This window comes from Peromyscus leucopus, chromosome 23, assembly GCF_004664715.2.
Source record: "Peromyscus leucopus breed LL Stock chromosome 23, UCI_PerLeu_2.1, whole genome shotgun sequence".
NCBI lineage: Eukaryota > Metazoa > Chordata > Mammalia > Rodentia > Cricetidae > Peromyscus > Peromyscus leucopus.
In genome coordinates, this window is record NC_051082.1 from 6,535,572 (window position 1) to 6,561,244 (window position 25,673).

Sequence of the window (25,673 nt, forward strand, 5' to 3'; positions counted from 1 at the left end):
TATCCGAGGCGCGATTATTGCTAATTGAAAACTTTTCCCAATACCCCGCCGTGACGACTTGCAATATAGTCGGCATTGGCAATTTTTGACAGTCTCTACGGAGACTGAATAACTCTGGTTCAAAGAAAGGCTGCTCCAACTTCTCTGCTCGGTGAGTCCTTAATGGCTTTCCTTTTTCTCCCCATGAAATTTAATTGTGTTATTCTTAAACCTTTTAACCTTTCTATTCTTGCGTTTTTATCTTTGTTTTTGTTACTAATTTTCTTCTGTCTTACTTTTTTGTCTCTTTGCTTGTTACTTTTTTTCTGTCTTGCATTTTTGTCTCTTTGCTTCTGTTGCTATTTTCAGTAACAAAAACGATCTCTGTTAACGTTTTTTTTGCTCGAGGTGCTAACCGAGTATGCATTTGGAATTTTATTTTCCTGAAGTTTCGAAGATAAAACTCTCTCCCGGTCGTTCATTTAAAAGAAATCTCAGATTTATTGAGAGGGGGTCTTCTCACTTGGATGGCTTAGAATTCGCAGCAATCCTCCGGTCTCCGCCTCCGGGTCTCTCACTGTGTATCCGTGACTAGCCTGAAACTCGCGGCAATCCTCCTGCCTCAGCCTCTCGAGTGCTGGGGTTTCAGACAAGAGTCTTTATGCCCCGCTCTCCCCCACCAAGGTCTGTTTCTGCATCCGACCGCACGCCGGTCCCCTTCGGCTTACCCGTAAGCTTTCTCCCACCGCGGTTGAGTCCCCACCCCGGGCCATCGCGATGACGTCGCCTCGATTTGCATAAGCGTCGCCCCAGCATCCCAAGCGGCGGCTGCGCTCTTTGTAAATCACGAGCGTCCGGGCCCGAGATAACCCACCGGCCTGGATCTGTCCACGCGGACGCCGGAGGAGAAACAACAGGGTCAGCGCCCGTCACGTGGCGGTCGCGCGTGGGCGGCAGCTCACCGTGATTGTGATGGGCATCTCCGGCCCTGGGAAGCTGAGCGAGCCCGATCCATCTCCAGCTTTGCGCAGTGGCAGTATCGTAGCCAATGAGGTTTATCCGAGGCGCGATTATTGCTAATTGAAAACTTTTCCCAATACCCCGCCATGACGACTTGAAATATAGTCGGCATTGGCAATTTTTGACAGTCTCTACGGAGACTGAATAATGCGTGTCCAAAAATCAGATTCTTCTCCAGCTACTTGGGATACACAGTTGCGATTTTCAGTACAAAGTGTTTACAAAGTGTCTTTTCCTTAACTTTTCCATTGGTCCTAAGTATACAGTAAGGAAGGATGCAAGAAAAAGGGATCTTGCTAACTTCTTTGGGCGATTTCTATTTCTAGTCATCCCCCTGCCTCTACTTCCGAAGGCTGGGGTTGCAGTCTTGTGCCTTCTCATTTGCTTTTTTAAGAGATTCTCCCAGCTCCTCGCTAAGGCGAACTCTTTACCTTTATCTCAGATCCATTCCACTTTCAGACCCCCGAGAGGAAAAACAGGTTTCTTTGAGGCGTCCCAAGCGGAGCACTGCTGTGGCCCGTGTCTCTGCAAGACTATTTAACTTGCTGTGATGCATTTAGTTTTCACAGAAGGGGCTGGAGATGATCATTGGTTATTTCCCTTGTATCATTGGTTTATTTACATGAGTCCTGCAACGAACAGAAGGCAGTTCCCTGACAAGCAATTATGTCAGTCCTGGGCTGGTACGACGGCACGTGCCTACAGTCCTAGGTACTCAGGAGCCTTGAGGCAGGAGGGTGGCAAGTTCAAAGCCAGCCTGGGTAACTTAGTAAGCCTGCTAAGAAGAGTTTGTATCAGGCCTGACCTGATAGCCCGAGTTCCATCCTCAACTCCCACAAGGTGGCAGGAGAGAATGGCTTCTTCCTGCGTTGTCCTCAGAACTCCACAGAAGCGCCGTGACACAGCAGCACCTACCTGCGTGCACACACATGCAATAAAGAAATCATTTTATTTTTAATGTCTTATCTGAAATGAAGATCTTTTTTTTTCTTTTTCCTTTTTTTTTTTTTTTTTTTGGTTTTTCTAGACAGGGTTTCTCTGTGTAGCTTTGCGCCTTTCATGGGACTCACTTGGTAGCCCAGGCTGGCCTCGAACTCACAGAGATCTGCCTGCCTCTGCCTCCCGAGTGCTGGGATTAAAGGCGTGCGCCGCCGCCGCCGCCGCCGCCGCCGCCGCCGCCGCCGCCGCCGCCGCCGCCGCCGCCACCACCACCGGGCCAGAAATAAAGATCTTAATGAACAAATAAAACAAGCATGGATTCTGGTGATTCATACTACAGATGGTTCCCCTAAACACCAGAGTGGCAGCCATTTAAATATTTGCCTATATCAGTGCAGCTCTGGGACTGAAGCCTGAGTTAAAAAGAAAAAAAATCACAACGCCTCACCATGTAGCCTTGGCTGTCCTGGAACTCACAGAGATCCAACTGCCTCTGCCTTGCCAGTGCTGGGGTTAAAGGCGTGTGCTGCCGCTGACTGGCTTTAAAAAAATATAATAATTATTTAAAAAAAATAATAGAAAGGCTAAGGCGGTGGTGCATGCCTTTAATCCCAGCACTCGGGAGTTCGAGGCCAGCCTGGTTTACAGAGTGAGTTCCAGGACAGCCAGGGCTGCACAGAAAAACCCTATCTCAAAAAAACAAACAAAAAAAACACGTTGGAAAGGAATTTGTCGTTGAAGGACCAACACGAAGACCAGGGTGAGATGTTTTTATTAGGGGTACACGGTTTAAGAGGGTGACAAAAAACTCAGTAATCGAATAAATTATATTTTTAGTAAAATGAGTCGAGGAGGCTGAAGGCTAGATATTCGAGGGCAGAATAAGATCCCTCTTTAAGACAGGGTCTCACTCACTATGTAGCTTCCTCGACCTCCCGCTCACACCCAAGTGCTGGAGTTACAGGTGTGCACACGCCTCCCGCCTCTTTTTTTTTTTTTTTTTTTTCAGTTGTCCCAGAGGACACACAATTTATTGGGCAGCAGCTGGGAAATGAGCAGTTAGACTTGGCCACACGGTCCAGCTCATGCTTCTTGACGGCGTGGGAGTTGGAGGAGCCCTGACTGGCACGGATGACCTCATCGGCAGGCAATGGTCTGGATGTTCCAGAGGGACCTCGGGAGCACCTGTGTGCAGCAGCAGGATGGTCTGAATCACCGGGCGGGGACATACCCACAGCCTGCCGCTTCCTGTCCCTGCACATCCAAAGCGTGTTGAGTCTTTCCCCGGGGGCCACTGTTGAGGATGTCATTCACCAGGAGGACCTGCAGAGGGTTTTTCACCAGTGAGCAAGCAGGTGGACGATCTCAAAGGCATGTTTGACTGTGTGTGCAGTCATGAGCTGTGTGCATCATCATGGAGTTAGGGAGGTGCTCTGGAATGGGGCACTGCGCTTTCCATACCTCTCAGCCCTGTTGGGTGGCCCGGGGGGGGGGGGGGACGGGACACGACACGACACTTTTCCACTGCAATGTATCCTGAAGAGAAATACAGTTGACCTGCACATCATCAGAGCTCCATTTCCCAGAAAGCTCAATGTCTGGGGTCTCTGCTACTGCTGGTATGGTACTCGCTCATTCTGAAGGTGAAGAAATACTGTCACCTGGCTTAATTTACTATTAATTAGAGTTCAGCCTCTAGGAAGTTTGGAGGCAGGAGCTGATGCAGAGGCCATGGAGGGGTGCTGCTTATAAGGTTTGCTCCTCATGACTTAGTCTGCTTTCTTTTCCTTTTTTTTTTTTTTTTTAATATTTATTTATTTATTATGTATACAGCATGTATTCCTGCAGGCCAGAAGAGGGCGCCAGATCTCATTACAGATGGTTGTGAGCCACCACGTGGTTGCTGGGAATTGAACTCAGGACCTCTGGAAGATCAGTCAGTGCTCTTAACCTCTGAGCCATCTATCTCTCCAGCTCTGCAATCAACCATTCTACCTTTCTTCAAACTCAGGAACCCTGAAGTAGGGAGGAAAATTCTCCCAAGGCTTTAAAACCTCCAGCCCTCAAGAAGACACTGAATTTTCTGGCTTTCCCAGTCCTGAGTCTCACCCACCCCCCACCCCCTACCTCTGACACACACCTCCCACCCCCTACCCCCCATCTGCTGTGCAGGTCTTTCTCTGTGTGTCTGCTGCATGTGTGCATTTCCCCATCCCCACCCGCTGCATGTGTGCGTTTTCCCACCCCCACCCGCTGCATGTGTGCATTTCCCCACTCCTACCCGCTGCATGTATGGGTTTCCCCACCCCCACCCGCTGCGTGCGTGCGTTTCCCACCCCTGCCAAGAGTCTTTCTTGACTGCTGATTCTGTCTGCGGTGTTTGGGTTTTCTCTGTTGCTACCTGTGGCGCCATAGATGTTTCCTGCCTTTTAATTCTTTAACTGGCAGAGAAAACAAACCGGATCCAGACCCAGAGGCTCTTATTTCAAGACCCTCTAGACTGTATCAGTTTGACGATGTTGTTCTGGCTGGCCTGGAACTCACAGAGATGTTCTCGCTCCCGCCCCCACACACACCCCTTCTGTGTAAAGGGCGTGCGATACCACACCTGACGAAGGCTGGCTTGTACACGTTTTACAACTTCCAATTTCTTTCCGCTAAGCAATGTGTCTTGGACATATTTTCCGTGTCAGCAAGCAGTTTGGCTTTCTTCGTGGGTGGCTGTATCCTGCCAAGGTTAATCTCTTCTGTTGATGGACATTTTGTCTGTCCAATGGGAATGTTGTTAGCTAATGCTACAGTGAATAGTCTCATGGCTACATCATTCCTGTGAGTCAGTTTGTCTGTCGTCTGTCTGTCTCTCCCTCTCTCTGACAGTTTCATGTAGCCTAGGCTAGCTTTGAACTCTCTGTGTAACTGAAGATAGCCTTGAACTCCTCCTGATCCTCTTACATCCACCTCCCAAATGCTGGGATTACGTGTATACACACCATGCCCCGCTTCCTTGTGGGGCATTTTGTGCGGAAATTTCTATAAGTGAGGTTGCCAGTTTAAGGGGCGTGTACATTTTGCATTTTGAGGGGTACTTCCAATTTGGCATCTGGAAGCTTCCTGATGTAGTTGGCCCAAAAATCGTAAGTGGAGAGATTTGGAGATACACAAGCATGAGTGTGCGCGCGCGCACATACACACACACACACACACACACACACACACACACACACACACACGACACACGTTGGGTTTTTTTTTTCCTTTCCTTTCCTTTTTGATACAGGGTCTTGCTATGGAGTCTGGGCTGGCCTTGAACTCTTGATCCTCCTGCCTCAACCTGCCAAGTGCTGGAATCTTAGGGGTGAGCCCCACCCCACTCTGACTAGTCTGGAGAAGAAGGTTTGGAATGTATCTGGAATATTCCACAGTTGTCACGTGACACCTTCCCATTGAACAGTGGAACAGAAGACAGCAAACTTGTACCCATGTGAGCAGGGCGTGGCGGTGGTATCACACATGCCTTCAATCCCAGCATTCGGGAGGCAGAGGCAGGCGGATCTCTGTGAGTTCCAGGCCAGCCTGGTCTAGAGAGTGAATTCCAGGACAGCAGGGCAACACAGAGAAACACCTATCTTGCAAAACCAAAATAGATAGATAGATAGATAGATAGATAGATAGATAGATAGATAGATAGATAAAGATCAGATTTCTGTGTGCCCTCCAGCTGTTTTCCAGTCTGGGAGCAGGAAAGAAGGCTGGATTGAATGAAGTAGTCCTTGTCTCTGAGGGGAGGAGGAATCTGGACTCATCCCAAACTGACCCTCTCCCCTTCCCGTGAATGGAAGTATCATCAGGAACACCCTCCCCCCCCACACCTCCCACACTGTCTTCAGAGCCCACCTGAATCCAGCAACTGATTCCAGGGACTGGAGAGGACTTGGCTCCCAGTCTGCCTCAGCAGAGCAAGGATCCACCAGCCCCCAAACAATCTGCTCAGTGTTTAAGGCACTGCAGGATATTTGCAAGAAACACCAGCTCCTCGGTTAAAAATATCCCCTGCCGGAGGGGCCAGAGTCCTCCTCGGAACAGAGCTGCCCCACAGTCCCACGGCTTCTCTGTCACTAGGGGGATTAAGGAGACCCATTGATTCTGCCCCCCACCCCCACCCCCTCACCACACTTTGAAGTCAGACTTTCCGTGTTCCAGTCTGGCTCCATTATTCACTAGCTGTGTGACCCCAGGCCACACAATTAGTGTCTCTGTGTCTTGGTGCCTCTGGCTATAAAAGGGGAGTCATGGGCCTCCACCCTGGCTGCCAATTGCCTACAGAGTTTAGAAAAAAAAAATCCTAATACACAGAAGAAGAGGAGGAGGAGGAAAAAAAAACCCTAATACTCAGACTACATTCCAGACCAATTAAATCAGAGTGTCTGGGGATTGGGTCTGGGCAAATAAGATATTTAAAAGCTTCCCAGGTAAGGATAATGTGCCTCCAGGGCTGAGGCGTGATGTGCTGGTGAGGTTTTGTGGGTATTAAACAAGATATTATAAGGAAGAAGTTTACCTGAGGACTGTTGGGCACAGGGGTACGGTTGTAGAGCCAAGAATTCAAGTCCCGGGGGTGGCAGTCACAGAGTCTTCCTGGAGGAGAGGGTAGGCAAGCTGTAAATTGAAAAAGGAGAGAAAATGACCTGGACTGAGAGGGCAGGATGGGTTCTAGCAGGGTTTGGGCGTCTTTGGAGCCAGGAGCCTTTGGCTCTGGGAGGAACTGCGTTCCTCTGTGCTGGGTTCTGACTCAGTGGTAGAGCATAGTCTTCGTGTGTCCCAGGTTCTGGGTTCAGATCCAGCCACTCCCTGAGACTGGAGGTGAGATAGAAAGAAGTAGGGAGATGGAGGGAGGAGGCACAGGCTGAGGCTGGAGGTCATTGGTAGTTACTGAGGTTGCTCTGGGGTCCTCAGGGTTGGAGTGGGACAGTGATGCAGACCCAGGGTTTCAAGTCCTCCCCGAGTGTCCCCTGTGGGACAGCCCTGCACTCGAGCCCAGCTTTCCCACTTTTCAGCTGTGTGGCTGTGGGCAGGACATTTCGTTGATGAACTTCGGTTTCTCAGTACGTAAACTAGGTATAAACTGGACGTGGTAGCCCATACCCGTGGGAGGCACAGAGGTCCTTGCGCTCACAGATAAGCACGAGGGGAACCAGGAATGTGAAACACACACACACACACACAGGTTTATTCCTTCAAAGGAAGGGATGCATAACCTGTTATCGACCCAGGAGGCTGGGAACAGACATGGTTAATAGCCTGGTGACCTTTGCACTATTTGTGTGGCCAAGACCCCACTGGACTCTCCCCAGATACCTATGAGCTTGCCAATCTGTAGAACCCATCTTTAGGGAAGATGTGTCACACATGCCCTTCACAAAGAATTTCCATGTAGTCCCGTGGGAAGCTTTAAATGTGCACACGGGATTGAGTTAATTACCACCAGGGACGTTCCCGCCAAACTGTGCTATGCTTCAGTATGCCTGAAATAAGCCACTGGGGTCAGACTCTCAAAGTCCGAACCAACACCAGCTACTTAGTCACGTTGAGCCGAACTGACTTCTTACCTCCCTCGGGTTGTTACTGGCCGTGGTGGTTGCAGAGACCTCTGAGCATGCCTATGATCCAGACTTTGGAGGCTGAAGCAGGAGGATTGCCATGAGTTTGTGGCCAGCCTGGATACACAAAAAGGCTGTCTCACTGCCCTTGCCACCCCCCAAAAAAACCAACCAACCAAACAAACAAAGACATAAAACCTCTAGTAGACTTACTTATGTATTTATTCATTTATTTATTAACTTACTCCTTAACTGACTTATGTGTATAGGTGTTTTGCCCGCACATATATATTTGGGTTGTGAGCCTAGCCTTTAACGGCTGAGCTGTCTCTCCAGCTCTGCCTGCGCATATATTTACGTAATATGTCAGTGTCTCGGTGCCCTCGGAGGTCAGAAGAAAGGCGTGGATCCTCTGGAACTGGAGTTGTAGATGGTTGTGAGTTAACATGTGGGTGCTGGGAATCAACCCCAGGACCTCTGGAAGAGCAGCCAGTGCTCTTAGCCTCTGAGCTATCTCTCCAGGGCCTACATGAATGGTTGTGTTTGGAGGTTTTTGTTGTCGTTTTTTTAAACAGTTCTGGGTAGCCTCTGATTCTGTGTAGAGAAAGATGACCTTGAACTTCTGGTCCTCCGCCTCCATCTCCCTCCTAAGTGCTGAGATTACAGGTCTGGGCCACCATGCCTGGTTTTTGTGTGGTGCTGGGGCTCTGTATGCCAGAGAACTCTACCAACTGAGCTACATCCCTAGCTGGGGTAGGCTTTTCTGGAGTCTTTTCAAGACAGGGCTTCTCTGTGTAGTCCTGGCTACCCTGGAACTCGCTCTGTAGCCCAGGCTGGCCTGGAACTCAGAGATCCGCCTGCCTCTGCCTCCCGAGTGCTGGGATTAAGGGTGTGTGCCATCACCGCCTGATTTGGGTTTGGGATAGATTTTACTAAAGCAATGAGGTGGAGAATGTTTACTTGCTCCACACGACACAGCTCCTGGATAACAAACCCGCCGGACCTCACTCCCACTGTATAGAGAAAGTGGAAGCTTGGATAGATGAGGACAGACACACAGGCAGCAGGTACAGAGCCAGGATTGGACCCTGACCTGTCTTGGGGTTGCCAGACAATAGGGGATCCATTGGGATCCACCCTTTGAGTGACAGGCCTCCTGCTTGAGATGAAGATATACATATCTCTGTTTGTCCCTCCCTTCCTTTCTCCTCATTCTCCTTATTATTAATTATTCTTATGTTAAGACAGGGTCTCACTCTGTAGCCCTGGCTGGCCTGGAACTCTCTATGTAGACTAGGCCATCTTTGAACTCACAGAGATCCCTCTGCCTCAACCTTGCAGCTGCTGGGATTGAATCAAGGACCAGCAAGTCTGGCTTTAGTAAGCAAACCTTTTAGGAATTCCTTTCTGAATATCAGTCCCTCCTTCTGGAATGTCCTTCCCACAGCCTCTGCTCCAAAAACCAAGGTCAGAGTCAGCCCTTCCTTCCTTCCTTCCATAATATCATAGTTTTATACTCTTCACAACAAAATCAGCGTAGAAATGGATCACTCAGACTCTCTCTCTCTTTCATCTTTTTTTAAAATTTATTTTTTATGTATGTTGGTGCTTTGCCTGCATACCTGTCTGTCTGTATGTGAGGGTATCAGATGCCCTGGAGCTGGAGTTACAGACAGTTGTGAGCTGCCATGTGGGTGCTGGGAATTGAACCCCAGACTTTTAGAACCATGGAGGCATCTATCCAGCCCCTTGGTCCTTTCTTTTATCACATCCCAATTTAAAATGTGCCTGGTTGGTGGTGGTGCATGCACTCAGGGGACAGAAGTAGGTGGATCTCTGTGAGTTCGAGGCCAGCCTGGTCTACAGAGTGAGATCTAGAACAGCCAGGGCTACACAGAGAAGCCCTGTTTCAGAAAAGAAGAAAAAAAAAAAGCTCAAATGTCTCACATTTATTTTATGGTATGAATGTTTTGCCTGCATGCATGTGTATGCGCCTTGGCATACCCAGGGCCTGCAGAGTCCAAAAGAGTGTGCCTGATTCCCTGGAATGGGATTTACAGACAGCTGTGAACCACTGTGTTGGGAATGGACAGTCAGTGCTCTTAACCACTGAGCCTTCTCTTATCCCCAGTGCTTGTAACTCTTAGATCTGAGGTGGGGATCCACACACTCCAGTCTCCTTTGTAGTTTCGGGCGTGTGTGTGTGTGTGTGTGTGTGTGTGTGTGTGTGTGTGTGAGTGTATGTGTGAGTGTGTGCACGCGTGCGTGCGTGCGTGCATGTGTGTGTGTGTGTGTGTGTGTATACAGCACACATAAATACATATACATAATTTATTTTATGGGCATTGGTGTTTTCCCTGCATGTATGCCTGTGTGTGGGTGTCAGATCCCCTGGAACTGGAGTTACAGGTAGGTGTGGTTGCTGGGAATTGAACTCATGATCCTCTGAGCATCCAGTGCTCTTAACCACTGGGCCATCTCTCCAGCCCCTGGTTTCAGCTTTTTGAGCAAAATGATCTCGATCTGTCCACTCTGTGTCACAGCCCAGCTTTTGCCTGGAAGACAGAGTCCTTGTCCCTGCACTGTGCCACTTTTGTGGGCTTGGTGCATGCTACATTTCTTTCTTTCTTTTTTTATTTTTTATTTATTTATTTTTGGTTTTTTTCTGTGTAGCTCTGGTGCCTGTCCTGGAACTCACTCTGTAGACCAGGCTGGCCTTGAACTCACAGAGATCCACCTGCCTCTGCCTCCAGGGTGCTGGGCATGCGCCACTACTATGTCCCACTCATCCTTAGCTCTTTTTTTTGTTTGTTTGTTTGTTTGTTTTTATGTATACAGTGTTCTGCCTGCCTGTATCCTCGAATGCCAGAAGAGGGCACAAGATCTCATTATAGACAGTTGTGAGCCACCATGTGGTTGCTGGGAATTGAACTCAGGACCTCTGGAAGAGCAGCCAGTGCTCTTAACCTCTGAGCCATCTCTCCAGCCCCATTATCCTTAGCTTTTTGTTTGTTTGTTTGTTTGTTTGGTTTTGTTTTGTTTTTCAAGACAGGGTTTCTCTGTGTAACAGTCCTGGCTGTCCTGGAACTTGCTTTGTAGACCAGGCTGGCCTCGTACTTACAGGGATCTGCCTGCCTCTGCCTTCCAAGAGCTGAGATCAAAGGTGTGTGCCGCCGCCGCCGCCGCCGCCGCCGCCGCCGCCGCCGCCGCCACCACCACCACCATCACCATCACCTGGCCCATCCTTAGCTCTTAAAAAGACCCCTGAATAGGGCTAGAGAGGTGACTCAGAGGTTAAGAGCACTGGCTGTTTTTCCAGAAGACCTGGGTTCAATTCCCAGCACCCACATGGCAGCTCACAACTGTCTGTAACTCCAGTTCTAGGGGATCTGACGCCCTCACACACAGGCAGGCAAAACACCAATGCACATAAAATAAAGATAAGTAAAAAGTCATTAGAAAAATCACAAACAACACTGGAGGGCCTATGAATGTAGCAATGGTAGTGTCTCTGGCATGTGCCTGTCCTCAGCCTCCTTCGAACTGTGTTACTGAACACACTTGGTGGGCAAGCAGCACACAAGTCCCCGTTCTTTAAAAAAAATAATACGTTCAAATACTTATATTTTATTTGTTTATTTTTGGTTTTTCGAGACAGGGTTTCTCTGTGTAACAATCCTGGCTGTCCTGGAACTCACTCTGTAGACGAAGCTGGCCTTGCCTGTCTCTGTCTCCAGAATGTTAGGATTTAAGGCGTAAGTCTTGGGGTGTTTTGCTTGCAGGTATGGCTGTGTATCACATGCATGCAGTGACCATGGTGGCCAGAAGAGGGAGCTAGATCCCCAGGAACTGGAATCATGAGCAGCCATGTGGCTGGCTACTGGGAAACAAGCCAGAGTCCCGTGGAGCAGTAAGTAGCCAGTGCTCTTAACCTCCGGAGCAGCACGTTCCAGCCTTCGCCGACTCTAACACTGATTTACTTACTGTGTTTGTATGCGGGCGTGGGCACGCACGCCACAGCATTCCTGTGGAGGTCAGAGGACAACTTATGGAAATCAGTTCCCTCCTTCCACATGGAGTTTCTGGGGACTGAACTTGTGCTGTGAGGCTTGTTGGCAAGTGCCTTTACCCACTGAACCATCTTGCTGGCCATAATTCCTGTTCTTGTGGCATCTTTTGCTTGTTTGTTTTTCAAGACAGGGTTTCTCTGTGTAGTTTTGGTGCCTGTCCCGGAACTCACTCTGTAGACCAGGCTGGCCTTGAACTCACAGAGTGCCTCTGAGTGCTGGGATTAAAGGCATGTGCCACCACCACCTGACTCTTGTAGCATCTTTTTTTTTTTTTTTTTTCTTTTTTTTGGTTTTTCGAGACAGGGTTTCTCTGCGTAGCTTTGCGCCTTTCCTGGAACTCACTTGGTAGCCCAGGCTGGCCTCGAACTCACAGAGATCCGCCTGGCTCCGCCTCCCGAGTGCTGGGATTAAAGGCGTGCACCACCACCGCCCAGCCCTTGTAGCATCTTAAAGAGGGAGAGAGATATATGATTAGTAAACAAGCAAATAAAGCCAGGTGATGGCAGCAAATACCTTTAATCCCAGCACTCAGGAGGCAGAGGCAGGTAGATTTCTGTGAGTTCAGGGACAGTCAGAGCTATGCAGAGAAACCCAGTCTCTAAAAACCAAATAAATAAATAAATAATTAAAAAAATAAACAGGTAAGTAAATCCAGAATAGAACATCAGATGATGAAAGTAAATAAAATTAACCAGAGTAAGAAGATAATGGCGGGGGCTGGAGAGATGGCTCAGAGGTTAAGAGCACTGACTGCTCTTCCAGAGGTCCTGAGTTCAATTCCCAGCACCCACATGGTGGCTCACAACCATCTGTAATGAGACCTGGTGCCCTCTTTTGGCCTGTAGACATACATGCAGGCAGAACATTGTATACATGATAAATAAATAAATCTTAAAAAAAAAAAAAAAAAAAAAAAAAAAAAAAAAAAAAAAGGAGATAACATCTAATGAACACAGACAAGAATCTAGAAATGTCTAGAAATAAACCCAGTGTGGTGGCTCACACTTTTAGGCCTTTAGTTTCAGCACTCAGGAGTCAGAGGCAGGTGGATCTCTGTGAGTTCAAGACCAGCCTGGTTTACAGAGTGAGTTCCAGGACAGCCAGGGCTGTTATACAGAGAAACCCTGTCTTGAAAAACAATGCATGCACAGACACACACACACACACACACAATAAGAATTTAGAGACATTAATGTAAGCTTAGGAACTGTAGCCATGAGATTGGATTCTCCAGAAGAGCTGCCAGCCAAAGTCATGCTTGGACCAAGAAAAACGGGCCTTGGCGGTTCGTGTTCCTGGAGTTGTATCCATGCCAGTGGACGTCCACACAATCCAGAAGAGAATTTGACATTGCTGCTGCCGCTGTTGCTGTTATAGCAATGGTGCACACCACTGCTACTGTTTCTGGGATTACCATTTCATAATTGCTTACTACAGCTAGCACAGTGGAGACCCTGGCAACAAAAGTAGCTACCATAGTTAGTTAATCTTTCATTCTATTGGACATGATAAATTTAATTCAGTAGTTATATACATCTCGATTGGCTTTGAAAATTATAAATTTATAAACTCAAGTTCCAGTTGCTTTTGGGATACTGTCTTACAAGGACTCCAATGTACAGTATGGCTCGATAAGGAAGGGAATGGCTCAGTTGCCTTTAGTCTACTGGCTATGGGTGAGATAGGACCTCTGTTGGTCTTCTCTGTATCGAACACACAGATTGCAAGCCCAGTGCCACTTTGAGATTTTTGGCAGCAATTAACTATGCAGCTCACACACGATTGAGCCCGTATGATAATGAGTATTCAGAGACGGGTAATGCCTGGGGGGCGCTCACCAACCTAAGACAGAGCACCTGTGTGGCCTGGGCAGGCATCTCCAAGACCGGTAAGGTGACCTGCTGACATCCCACACAACCCAAGTCAGAAGCTCATTTTTAATAAAAGGGGGACCTGCAGGGTCCTGGCCCCTGTTTTGGGTAACTGTTGCCTTGCTTGAGGACCTTGACCTTGATATCCTCCCAATGCTAATTCCCTGCCAGGTTCCACCCTCCTGAATGCTTAAGGGAAGTTCCTTGTCTGTGTATCCTGAATAATGGATGTTAACAGCTTAGATGCAAGATTGTAAAACATCAGTAGCAAACTTCTGCTCTCCGGGGTCCTCCCATTGTGCTATAAGCCTGTAATTAAGACCTCCTACCCCCTTCAAGAAATGACTTTCAACATTTAAAATTATATATATATTTGAATGAATACTGCGAATGTAATCTATGAATACCACAAATGTGATTAATATCATGAGTGTAAGTAATGAATATCATGAGTGTAATTTAAAAAATAAATAAATAAAAGAATTTAGAGATAATTTAGGATGGGATGACATTACACGAGCAGCCATGCATGATCTGTAAAGAACATTCCAGAAAGAGTCTCAAAGCTTTGAAGGCCCTAAGTTAGAGCTGGGCTGAGTAATACGATACAGCCATAGAGCTCTTTCCTATCATGCATAATAACCTAGACTCAACGCCACAAAAAAAAAATAAAATAAAACAAGAAAAGGACAAAAACCTGGAACTGTGGTCATGTTAGACTAATAGGTAGGGTTACCCCATCGAAGAATTCTGCTGTCTGGTGGGGCACTGTCATGAAGACTGAAGACTGAAGACGTTGCACTGGCTCTTGGTCAGTCCATGCCTGAAGCCTTCAGAGGCCACTAGTGCCTTCTTTTATTATTATTATTATTATTATTATTATTATCATTATCATTATCATTATTATTATTTTATGTGCATTGGTGTTTTGTGTGCATGTATCTCTGTGTGAGGGTGTCAGATCTTAGAATTACAGACAGTCGTGAGCTGCCATGTGGGTGCTGGGAATTGAACCCGGGTCCTCTGGAAGAGCAGTCAGTGCTCTTAACTGCTAAGCCATCTTTCCAGCCCTAAGTAGTGTCCTCTATAATAGGCTCCTCCTAGGATGTGCTCAGAGCCACAGAGCAAAGCAACCGTACAGTAAAGTTTCTGAACCCTTCAAGAGATCCTGGGAGTCTCCTGATGGGGATCCGGTCAGTCAGCAGGTTGTGACACTCGGCAGGGGTCATTGCTGCGCAGGGTGCCGCCCTTCTGAGCAGAGGAAACTGTGGTCGTGAACCCTATGACTGTAAACTGCTAAGTGTGTGGTAACTTGTTACACAACTGTAGGAACCAAGCCGAAGAAAGGGATTTGAGGTGTGATGCAAGGGGAAAAGAGAAGTCACTTGCTGTGTTCGAGACATCAAACAGGATGAAGCCCGTTTGGCTCTGGCATGCTGAGCCACGGAGGACCGGATAAGGACCAGAGGCAGGGGGAAGCCTTGTGAAGAGTTTGGGATTTATCCCGAGCTGACCAGTCCTAATTTGTATTTTTAAACATTACATTGCAACCCGGTTGTTCCATTCTTTTTTTTTTTTTTTTTTTTTTTTTTTTTTTTTTTTTTTTTTTTAAGATTTATTTATTCAACGTGTATGAGTGTTTTGTTTACATGTATGTATGTGCACCAACATGTATGTGCCTGGTGTCTGTAGAGGTGAGAAGAAGGTGTCAGATTCACTGGAACTGGAGTTACAGACAGTTGTGAGCCACTATGTGGGTGCTGGGAATTGAACTCAGGACCTCTGGAGGAGCAGCCAGTGCTCTTAACCTCTGAGCCATCTCTCCAGCCCTGGTTGTCCTACTCTTAGGCATCAATCCAAGAGAAATGAAAACAGATGTCCACATGAAGACTTCCAAACGTCATAGCAAATTTATACCTAGCAGACCAAATTAGAAAAACAACCTCAATGTTCATCAACAGTATAGTGCAGAAATTGGTTCTGGTACATCCATACAATGGAGCACTACTGAGCAATTCAAAATGAGTGAATTACTGATACCTATTGTAAATGTAGACGAAGACACCTAATATAGACAAAGCTCACAAACATGCTATGCCAAAGAAGGCAGTTCTTCCCTGTGCCCCCTGGAAAAGAGTACCCACTCCCTGAAAAAAGAAAAGAAAATGCCAAGTAGACATGGTGGTAAACTGAAGAGATGGAGAGGCAAGAGAATCAAGAGTTCAAGGTTGCTGATCGGTGGTGGCAAACGCTTTTAATCCCAGCACTTGGGAGGCAGAGCCAGGTGGATCTCTGTGAGTTCGAGGCCAGCCTGAGCTACAGAGTTCCAGGAAATGTTCCAAAGCTACACAGAGAAACCCTGTCTCGAGAAAAAAAAAAAAAAAAAAAAAAAAAAAAAAAAAAAAAAAAAAACGAACAAAACAAAAATCAAAAGCAAAATGTTCAAACTAGTCTGTAATGACAGAAAACAAGCCAATGATTATATGGGGCCAAGATTGGGAGAAGTAGACTGCAAAGGGGTACCAGGGGGAAACGGAATGTTCTAGGTTTCAACTGAAATGTTGATTACTCAGGGCTATCCATCTCACTGAGCCTAGTCCACTTAGAATTACTGATTCTTTATTTTGAGACAGGGTCTCACTTTACAGCTGATGCTGTCCTCCAAATCCTTCTGCATCATTATTACTGCACATATATATTCATGCATTATTACTGCACAAATGACTGCATTTCATCAGGTGCAAAGTATACCTCAATAAAGCGACTTTTAACAAGGTAGCATTGGAGCTGGGTGATGGAGGTGCATGTCTTTAATCCCAGCACTAGGGAGACAGAGGCAGGCAGATCTCGTGAGTTCAAGGCCAGCCTGGTCTACAAATCCAGTTCCAAGACAGCCAGAGTTACACAGAGAAACCCTGTCTCAGAAACAAAATGTAGCATTAGGGGCTGGAAGGAGTAATGGTTCCATAAGGTTAAAGGTGGTCTTGCAGAGAACCCAGGTTCGGTTTCCAACACCCAAATTGAACATAACTGATTGGAATTCCAGCTCCAGGGAGATCTGATGCGTCTGGTCTCTTGAAGCACTAGAAAACATTGCTCATACCCACACGCAGACACACACATATACACATAATTAAAAACAGACACACCCACATACACATAATTAAAAATACTAAAAATAACTGAGCACGGTGGCACTCAGGAGGCAGAGGTAGGTAGGTCTTTGGGTTTGAGGCCAACCTGGTCTACAGAGTAAGTTCCGGTACAACCAAGGCTACAAAGAGAAACCCTTTCTTTAAATAAATAAATAAATAAATAAATAAATAAATAAATAAATAAATCTTTAAGCCATGTGCTGTGTCAAAGGCCTTTAATCTGAGCACATGGGAGGCAGAGGCAGGCAAATCTCTTGAGTTCAAGGCTACGTAGGGAGGTTAGGGTTAGGGTCAGCCAGGGCTATATAGTTGTAACTAGTCTTTCTCTGTCTTGACAGCCAGCTCCCAAATTATTATTATTATTATTATTATTATTATATTAATTATAAAAGATTGGCTGATAGCTTAGGCTTGTTTCTAACTAGCTCTTATAACTTAAATTAATATCTTTCAATCTACATTCTTTTATGTGGCTTGGTTACCTTTACTTTGTAATGCCCATCCCATGCTGCTTGCTCTGTGTCCCAAGGAGTCTTCACCTTTTTCTTCCCGGCATCCTCTGTGCCTGGAAATCCTTCCTAGCTATTGGCCATTCAGCTTTTTATTAAGCTGACCACAGTGACATATCTTTACACAGTGTAACCAACTATCTCACAACACATAGTGAGACTCTATTTAAAAAAAAAAAAAAAGAGCTTCATGCTGGAAGCCTCCGGTTTAATTTGGCGGTTAATTAACTAGTTGCCCAGGCGAGATAATGGTCAAATGGTCAGAGGGAAAAACAGAGAAGGTAGAAGTAGGAATGGAGGGGTGATGGAGGCTTCTCTGTACAAACAGGTGGGAGATGTGTCGTGAGAGGGATGACTTCTGGGCGTTTGCCTGGCAAACACGTGAGGCCCCCTCCACGATACGGAGGCAACTGAAGATGGAGTGTTGGAGGTAAGTCACCTCCCCTCCCCCAAGGAAGGGCCACAGAATCTCTTTGAGGATCAGGCTGGGGACTGAATTTAGGGTCTTGGGCACACTAGGCAAGCATGCGTTTACCTAGCTGCTAGGTTATACCGCTAGGCTATACCCAAGTCCCTTCCGGTTAAACTTCTGACACAGCACTTCCGCTGGTCGTAACTGATGATCTTCAGGAAGCAATGAGGGATGTGCGCCAACATTTAGCCACCAGGAAGGTCCCTCGGCCTTGCTAATTATGGTGAAAGCGTGGAGGTGATTGCATTTAACTAAGGCGTTGGTTAAATAAACGCTGGCTCAGGTGTATGACTCGGCACTGCTATGGAGCTCAGGAAAATGAGGCTTTAGGGTGAGTGGCAAGGGAAGAGAGTGTGGAGTGCAGGGAAAAAGCAGATTTCAAAGCACCGCCAATCACAACTTAAGCAGAGCGTAGGCGAGTAAGGGAATCATCTAGAGCAGTGGTTCTCAACTCCCCTTTTTCTTTTCTTTTCTTTTTTTTTTTGGTTTTTTCGAGACAGGGTTTCTCTGCGTAGCTTTGCGCCTTTCCTGGAGCTCACTTGGTAGCCCAGGCTGGCCTCGAACTCACAGAGATCCGCCTGCCTCTGCCTCCCGAGTGCTGGGATTAAAGGCGTGCGCCACCACTGCCCAGCGGCTGCGACCCTTTAACACAGTTCCTCATGCTGTGGTGACCCCCAACCATAACATTATTGTCGTTGCTACTTCATGACTGCAATTTTGCTACTGTTACGAATCGTAATGTAAATATCTGTGTTTTCCAGTGATCTTAGGTGACTGCTTTGAAAGGGTTGTTCCACCCCCGAGGGGTCACGACCCACAGATTCAGAACCACTGATCTAAACGCATCTACAACTGGAATTCTGGGGGAGGGGGTGGCTCAGTCATTATAGTGCCTAGCATTTATGGAACTCTGGGTTCAGTCCCCAGCACCTCGAAAAAACAGGCACGGTGGAGCACACCTGAGATCCTAGCACTCCTGAGGATCAGAAGTCCAAGGCCAGGCTGGAGGGATGGCTCAGAGGTTAAGAGCACTGACTGTTCTTCCAGAGGTCCTGAGTTCAATTCCCAGCACCCACATGGTGGCTCACCACCATCTGTAATGAGATCTGGTGTCCTCTTCTGTGTACATAAAAAATAAACAAATCTTAAAAAAAAAAAGTCCAAGGCCATCCTTGGCTATATATCTAGTTTAAGGCCAACCTGGGACACATGACACCCAAAACAAAATAAAACAGTTACAAAACAAGACAATAACAAAAAAGTCTACTCATCACTTTGTTGGATTACAGATATTTTAAATTTAATCTCTTAGTTTATCTGTATTTTTTTTTGAAACAGGGTTTCTCTGTGTAGCTTTGCGCCTTTCCTGGAACTCTCTTTGGAGACCAGGCTGGCCTCGAACTCACAGAGATCCGCCTGGCTCTGCCTCCCGGGTGCTGGGATTAAAGGCGTGTGCCACCACTGCCCAACTGTATTTTTTTTTTAAGATTTATTTTATACCAGGCAGTGGTGGCTCAGGTCTTTAAACCCAGCACTCGGGAAGCAGAGGCAGGTGGATCTCTGTGAGTTCGAGGCCAGCCTGGGCTACAGAGTGAGTTCCAGGAAAGGCTCCAAATCTACACAGAGAAACCCTGTCTCAAAAAACCAAAAAACAAACAAAAAAACACAACAACAACAACAAACAGATAGAAAGAAAAAGAGATTTATTTTTATTTATGTATGCATATTTTGCCTGCATGTATGGCTGTGTGCCACATGCATGTGGTGCCCACAGAGGCCAGAAAAAGGCACCAGATTCCCTGGAACTGTGGTCACAGACAGGTATCAACAGCCATGTGGGTGCTGGGACTCAAACCCAGGGCCTCTGGAAGAGCAGCCAGTGCTCCTAACCACTGAGCCCTGAGTCTCCAGCCCCTTATCTGTTTTGTTGAAATGCTTTCCCTACAGTGAATAATGATGGTGCATCTGTATTGTAAGTCAGCTCTGGGAGTTTACTCTTCCAAACTGTTTTTTCCCTTAATTCTCTCTTTCTTCTTAGAATCACTTAGCATATTGGCGATAAATGGATGTTTAACAAATGTCATCCATACACCCATTTTCTCGGAGACAAGGTCTCACTGTGTAGCCCTGGCTACCCCAGAACTCACTCTGTAGACAGATTAGGCAACACATGTTTTTACTGCCCCTTCTGGACCAATCTCCTGTGCTGGGATTATGGACAAGCACCACTCTGCCCAGATTTTTAATTTCAGTTCTTTAAAGACAGTGTTAAGCAGCTAGGCGGTGGTGGCGCACGCCTTTAATCCCAGTACTTGGGAGACAGAGGCAGGTGGATCTCTGTGAGTTCCAGGCCAGCCTGATCTACAGAGTGAGTTCCCGGACAGCCAGGGCTACCCAGAGAAACTGAAATTCTGTCTCAGAAAACAACAACAAAGAGTATTCTGATCCAGTGGAAGGTCATGAATATATGGGCAGCAAAATTGGACTTGGTGGGGGGCAAGAAAAAAGGAGACACAGAGCTGGGTGTGTAGGGAAGGGGTGGGTGGTTGGTCTGGGAGGAGTTAGGTCAAAACTCACTGAACACAATTTCCAAAGGAAACTAACGTATGTCAGTGAGAAGAGTACTGTAGGGATCTCTGAAATCCGTTGTGCACGCTGCAGTTACAACACATTTGAATTCATCAGGTCAAGTGCTCTGTAGTCACACATTTGTCCAGTGGCTACCACAGTGCACTGGGGATTGTTGCTGTTGTTTTCGAGACAGGGTTTCTCTGTGCAGCCCTGGCTGTCCTAGAACTCACTGTGTAGACCAGGCTGGCCTCTAAATCGGAGCTCCACTTGACTCTGCCTCTTGAGTGCTGGGGTTAAAGTTATGCTACCACTGCCGCTGCCGCCACCGCCACCGCCACCCCTTCTGCCCCCCCGCCCCGCCCCCTGCGGCTTCCATTCTGTGTCCAGTGGATAGTGTCAAGTCCCCAGTGCTCCCCGGCGATCTGGGATGTGGCTCAGCGGTATTGTATGTCACCAACTCTAGGGTAGGGGATTCTCACCGTGGGCAGTTCACAGCCTGGACTTCTGCTAAGGAGTCCTCTTAGCGTCCGGTTCCCAGGCTCTCTGCTGAGTTGCCCTGTGTTTGTGGGTTCTGAGTTTCTACTTGCCTGATCCTATTTATCCCCCCTTGTCTTTCACAGGCATCACCCCTAATTTGATCTCTACGTCTTCTTGGAGAACCCAGCCTGGCACAGAAGACCTGGTGCCTTGGGCCCAGAGAAATCTGGGAAGGTGAAGTTGTGTGTGCAGGAGTCTTTATATACAATTGGTGGACTGCCATCACCCTAACTACCTCATGGTAACTTAGATGATAGCTCCAGTATGTGTGTATCCAGACACTTAGCAAGTGAGTTATATATTTATTTATTTTTATCACTTGTCTTAGTTACTTTTCAGCTGTGACAAAACCCCATGAACAAGGTAATTTATAGACCAGTTTATTGGAAGCTTACAGTTTCGGAGGGTGTGTCCATGATCATCAAGGTGGGCAGCAGGCAGGTAGACATGGTGTCGGAGCCATAACTGAGAGCTTAGGTTTTGATCTCTGATCCACAAATAGGAAGCAGAGGGAGAGTGAGAATGGCGGCCTGGGCTTTTTGAAACCTTAAACTTGTTCCCCAGTGACACACCTCCTCCAACAAGGCCACACCTCCCAATCCTTCCCAAACAGTTCTACCAGCTGGGGACCAAGTATTCAAATAGCTGAGCCTATGGGGGCTATTCTCTTTCAAACCACTAGAGCACTCAATCCTTCTTCCTTCCTTCCTCCCTCCCTCCCTCCCTCCCTCCTTTCCTTCCTTCCTTTCTTTCTTTTAGAGGTGGGGATATTGTAGATTAAACCTAGAGCTTCAGGCCTTCTAGACAGTGCTTTATCACTGAGACATTAAAAATTTTTTTTTTCTTTTGGTTTTGTAATTTTGAGACAGGATCTCTGTATTGTGTAGCTCTGGCTGTCCTGGAACTCACTATGTAGAACAAGCTGACCTCGAACTCACAGGGATCTGCCTGCCTCTGCCTCCCCGGTGCTGGGATTAAAGGTGTGTGCCCATGCCTGGCGAAGAGTTCAAATGTTTATTTATTAGTTATTTTAGATGGATTCTTGTATAGCCCAGGCTAGCCTCGTATTCAGTGTGTAACCAAGGATGGCTGTCTTAGAGTTTCTATTCATTGTGAGGAAACACCATGATTGCGGCAACGCTTTCTTTTTTTCTGAGGCAGGGTTTCTCTTTGTACCCTGGCTGTCCTGGAACTGGCTCAGTCGACCAGGATGGCCTTAAATTCAGAGATCCACCTGCCTCTGCCTCCCAGAGTGCTGGGACTAAAGGTGTGCATTACCATTGGCCAGCTCCAGGGCAACTTATTTTTTTTTCATATTTATTTATATTATCAGCTTGATACAGTACAAATTCTTATCCTAATAGTGAATTGTTTCACTGAGGCTTGCCCAGTGACTGAGTAAAACCAAAACTTATTCTAAGCCACAGTCATCCTAGGGCCCCCCCTGCTCTATAGCCTCCCTGGTTATGTGGATTGCAGTCTGATTGTTCTTTGCTTTATATCTAGAATCCACTTATGAGTGAGTACATACCATGTTTGTCCTTCTGGGTTTGGGTTACCTCACTCAGGATGACATTTTCTAGTTCCATCCATTTGCAGGGCAACTCTTACAAAGGAAAACATTTAACTGGGGCTGGCTCATAGTTCAGAGCTTTAGTTCATTATCCTCATGGAGGGAAGCATGGCAGCACACAGGCAGACATGGTGCTGGAGAGGTAGCTGAGAATTCTACATCTGGACCCGATCCGCAGGCAGCAGGAAGTGACATTAACACCCTGGCCTGGCTTGAGCATCTGAAACCTCAAGACCCACCCCCCAGTGACACACTTCCTCCAACAAGCCACACCTCCTAATAGTGCCACTCCCTATGGGCCTGGGGGAGGGGCTATTTCCATTCAAATCACCACAATGCCCTTGAATTCCTTACCCTCCTGCATCTACCTCCCAAGGGCTGGGATGAAATTCCAACTTGCTTTATTTCTTGTGTCTGGCTTGCCTTATTTCTTTATTTATTTGTATTCTGAGACCGGTTCTTATGTAGCCCAGGCTGGCCTTGAACTAAACTGACAGTGGTGCTAAGGATGGCCTTGAACTCCTGGTCAACCTGCCTCTACCTACTACATTTGGGATGATAGCCTTGTGTCACCACACTCAGTGTGTGTGTGTGTGTGTGTGTGTGTGTGTGTGTGTGTGTGTGTGTGTGTGTGTTTTAAAAAGTTGTTTAAAAATGGAGACAGGTCTCCGTAAATTGCCTAGGTTGTTCTTGAACTCTCTCTGTAGTCCAGGCTGACCTTGAACTTGTGATCCTGCCTCAGTCTTTGGTCTAGCTGAGATTACAGGGTTGAACTACCATGCCAGACTCAAGTCTAGCTTTTATCTCACAGTTTCTAAGTGTAGGGGACCAGAGCCCCCTGGGCAACTGCGCCAGGCTCTGGGGATGGCTTTTGGGTAGTTTTCACTTTACTGTAATGTGGGGTATCTCTGCTCTAGGCAGAATTTTGGCAGTCTCTAGGAAGGGTTAAGGGGGAAATAAGGTAAAAATTAAGGGTTTCATAACCTCCAAGGTACTGGATCTGGAGCCAGAATTTGTCACGGACACCTCTAATCCCAGCAGTCAGGAGACCAGGGCACAAAGGTCACAAGTTCCAGGTCGGCTGGAGCTACAAAGAGACCCTGTCTCAGAAAAAAAAAAACGGCATCTGGGTCCCTGCCCTGCTGTGACCCTGACCCGCACTGCTGCCATCAGTACAGAGGGCAACCCAAGGAACGTCCCCGGGCTCCAGGCCTTGCCGATTGATTTCATCCTCCTGGGAGGTGACCTCCTGGGACTCAAATAAATGCACGGGTGGACAAATCCGGTTCTCACCGCGGGACCCCGACACGTCTGTAGGTCGGTCTGAAGCTCGGTGGGTCGGACAGATGACTTTGAGCGAGACAGACTCAACTCGAATTCATGGCGTGGAGACGCCTCCAGCCCACTCAGCCGCCAGGGGGCGCCACCGCCACGCCCATCGGCCACTCCCCCCCCCCCACCCCGCGGGACTGGGCGTGCTCGGGGTCGGCGGCGGGGCGTGGCCAGCGTGCGCGCGGGGGCGTGGCCAGCCTGCCGCGGGCGCGCGCGGCGGCGGCGGCGGCGGCGGAGGCAGCGGCAGTGGCGGCGGCGGCAGCGGCGGCGCGGCAGCGGGTTCCGTTCCGGGCCGAGGCTGGAGACGGAAAAGTTGCGGGGCGGCGAGGAGCGGCCCCGGGACGGTCAGCGAGGGCGACAGCGAGCCGGGGGCCGGCGTCTGCGGACCGGCCATGGACGATCTCGGTGAGTGCGGGAGGCGGAGGGCGGAGCGGCCGGGGCCCGGCGGCCGCGAGCCGGCGCTGGGGTTTCCGATCCCACCCTGGCGCCCGGCGGGGCTGCGGTGCCTGCGGCCCGGGGCTGCCTCGCCTGAGGACCCCCCGACCCCACACTGGGTTTAAGGACCCGCCCGGTCCGCCACGCGGGGGACGGCGCCTCGCTCCCCGGGGCAGACCTCCTTCCTCCTCGGCTGCGGGACCCCTCACTTCGCTTCCCCACCCCCACCCCCACCTCCGAGCGGCTGCCTGCGGGACTCGATCTCGGAGGCTGTTCCCCTCTCCCTGTGACCCGCTGCTGTTCCCCTCCAGGCCACCCTCCCACTTTGCAGACAGGCAACCCCCCCCCTCTCCTCTCCTCGTGCCAGGGCTGCAGCCCCTTTCCAGTGCCCACCCGTGTCACATCACAGGCGACAGAAAAGCTTGTGAGGACCACACCCCCCCCATTCGAATGACAAGTGTCCCAGGCGACTGCATAGACCCCCCCCCACTACCACCCCCCACCGCAAGTCTAGTCGCCCCTTTTTACGGACTGTATTAGTGACCAGTGTGGACCAGCCTTTCGTTCCCAGACCAGCCCTTCTCCCCTTCAAGTCTAAACTTAGAAAGGCAAGTTGGAGGGGTGGGTGGGTTATGACTCGCGCCTCTCACCCACCATTCCCAGACCCTGATGAAATGCCAGAGGAATGGGCCGCAGGGTATGGCTATCTCTGAACGTGTCCTAGCTGGCAAGGTCCCCCCCACCCCCATCGTGGGGCCTGCTGGAAGCCTCCCGGGTAAGGAGGACAGGATGCCCAGAACAGAGTTTCACTGTCCTCATGTTATTGGAGCCTGGAGGCTGTTCTTTTCAGTCCACGCTTGTCTGGTGTTAAGGACAGAGGAAAGAAAGATTCTCCTGGAAGTTGATTCCAGACTCGTGGGGATTGATGCAAGAGATCTAGGGATGCCCTCAGCCCTGTGCATCCCAGAGTGAAGGATCCCCTGTCTTTCCCTCTCCTAGGGCCCCTCTGTTGAGGAGGTATGTGTGGAGTGAGTTTCCTGCTCTGTAGGAGCCTTGTCTTCCCTCTCTGGACTGTGGGTGGTTTGTGTGACCACTGGTGCCATCGGGCGTCCCTGGCTCTGGGGAGCAGATTCACTAGATAAGACCCAGGGGCCTCTCTCAAGCAGCCCTTAACAGGGCTCCAAGTTAAGATGGATCATTTGTAGGTGCTGGACTTCACTGCCTCCCTGCAGTTGCCTTGTGGGATCAGGGAGCCCCTGAAACATCCCGGAGCCGGGGATGGTGTTGGGTCCTGTTGGTTTCGCAGAGTGGGATCATTGCCAAGCATAGTTATGCCTTTGGGTCAGGCTTGGCATCCACATTCCCGTTGCACTCAAGGCTGGCATAGCTTCCAGGCAGGTATTTTAATTTTTGTTTTTCCACATAAAAATACCGAAGCTGAAAGGAGGCTGGCTGGGGCGATGCGCTTTTTGATCAGGTACCTGGAAGTCTCAGTGCGTCTTTCCCTGTGGGAACCGGGGAGCCGGAGCCGGAGTCATGGCATCTCACACGCTAGGGAGGGCTCTGTTGGTTCTGGACAGTCCCTCTGCTGTTCGCAGGACTGAGAAAGTCTT

The 25,673-nt window shown here is 48.5% G+C and overlaps 1 protein-coding gene, 2 non-coding genes and 1 pseudogene across 5 annotated transcripts in view; 3 read left to right on the forward strand and 1 right to left on the reverse strand.

Annotated features, from left to right (window-relative positions):
• Positions 1-104, forward strand: part of LOC114682618 — a 141-nt gene extending 37 nt beyond the window's left edge. The window contains exon 1 of the small nuclear RNA XR_003733072.1: positions 1-104. This exon is cut by the window's left edge and continues 37 nt beyond it. This is a non-coding gene — a small nuclear RNA (U4 spliceosomal RNA).
• Positions 105-998: 894 nt separating this feature from the next.
• On the forward strand, positions 999-1,139 carry LOC114682617. The gene has a single exon (XR_003733071.1). It is a non-coding gene; the product is annotated as a U4 spliceosomal RNA (small nuclear RNA).
• Positions 1,140-2,852: 1,713 nt separating this feature from the next.
• Positions 2,853-24,019, reverse strand: LOC114682602 (annotated as a pseudogene).
• The window catches only part of Pxn (paxillin), a 55,719-nt gene continuing 53,905 nt past the window's right edge, over positions 23,860-25,673 (forward strand). For all 3 annotated transcript variants that reach the window (XM_028856553.2, XM_028856555.2, XM_037198624.1), the window contains exon 1: positions 23,860-24,030. In XM_028856553.2, the coding sequence (XP_028712386.2) occupies positions 24,018-24,030 (13 nt within the window). In that variant the 5' untranslated portion in view covers positions 23,860-24,017. The remainder of the gene's footprint in view (positions 24,031-25,673) is intronic.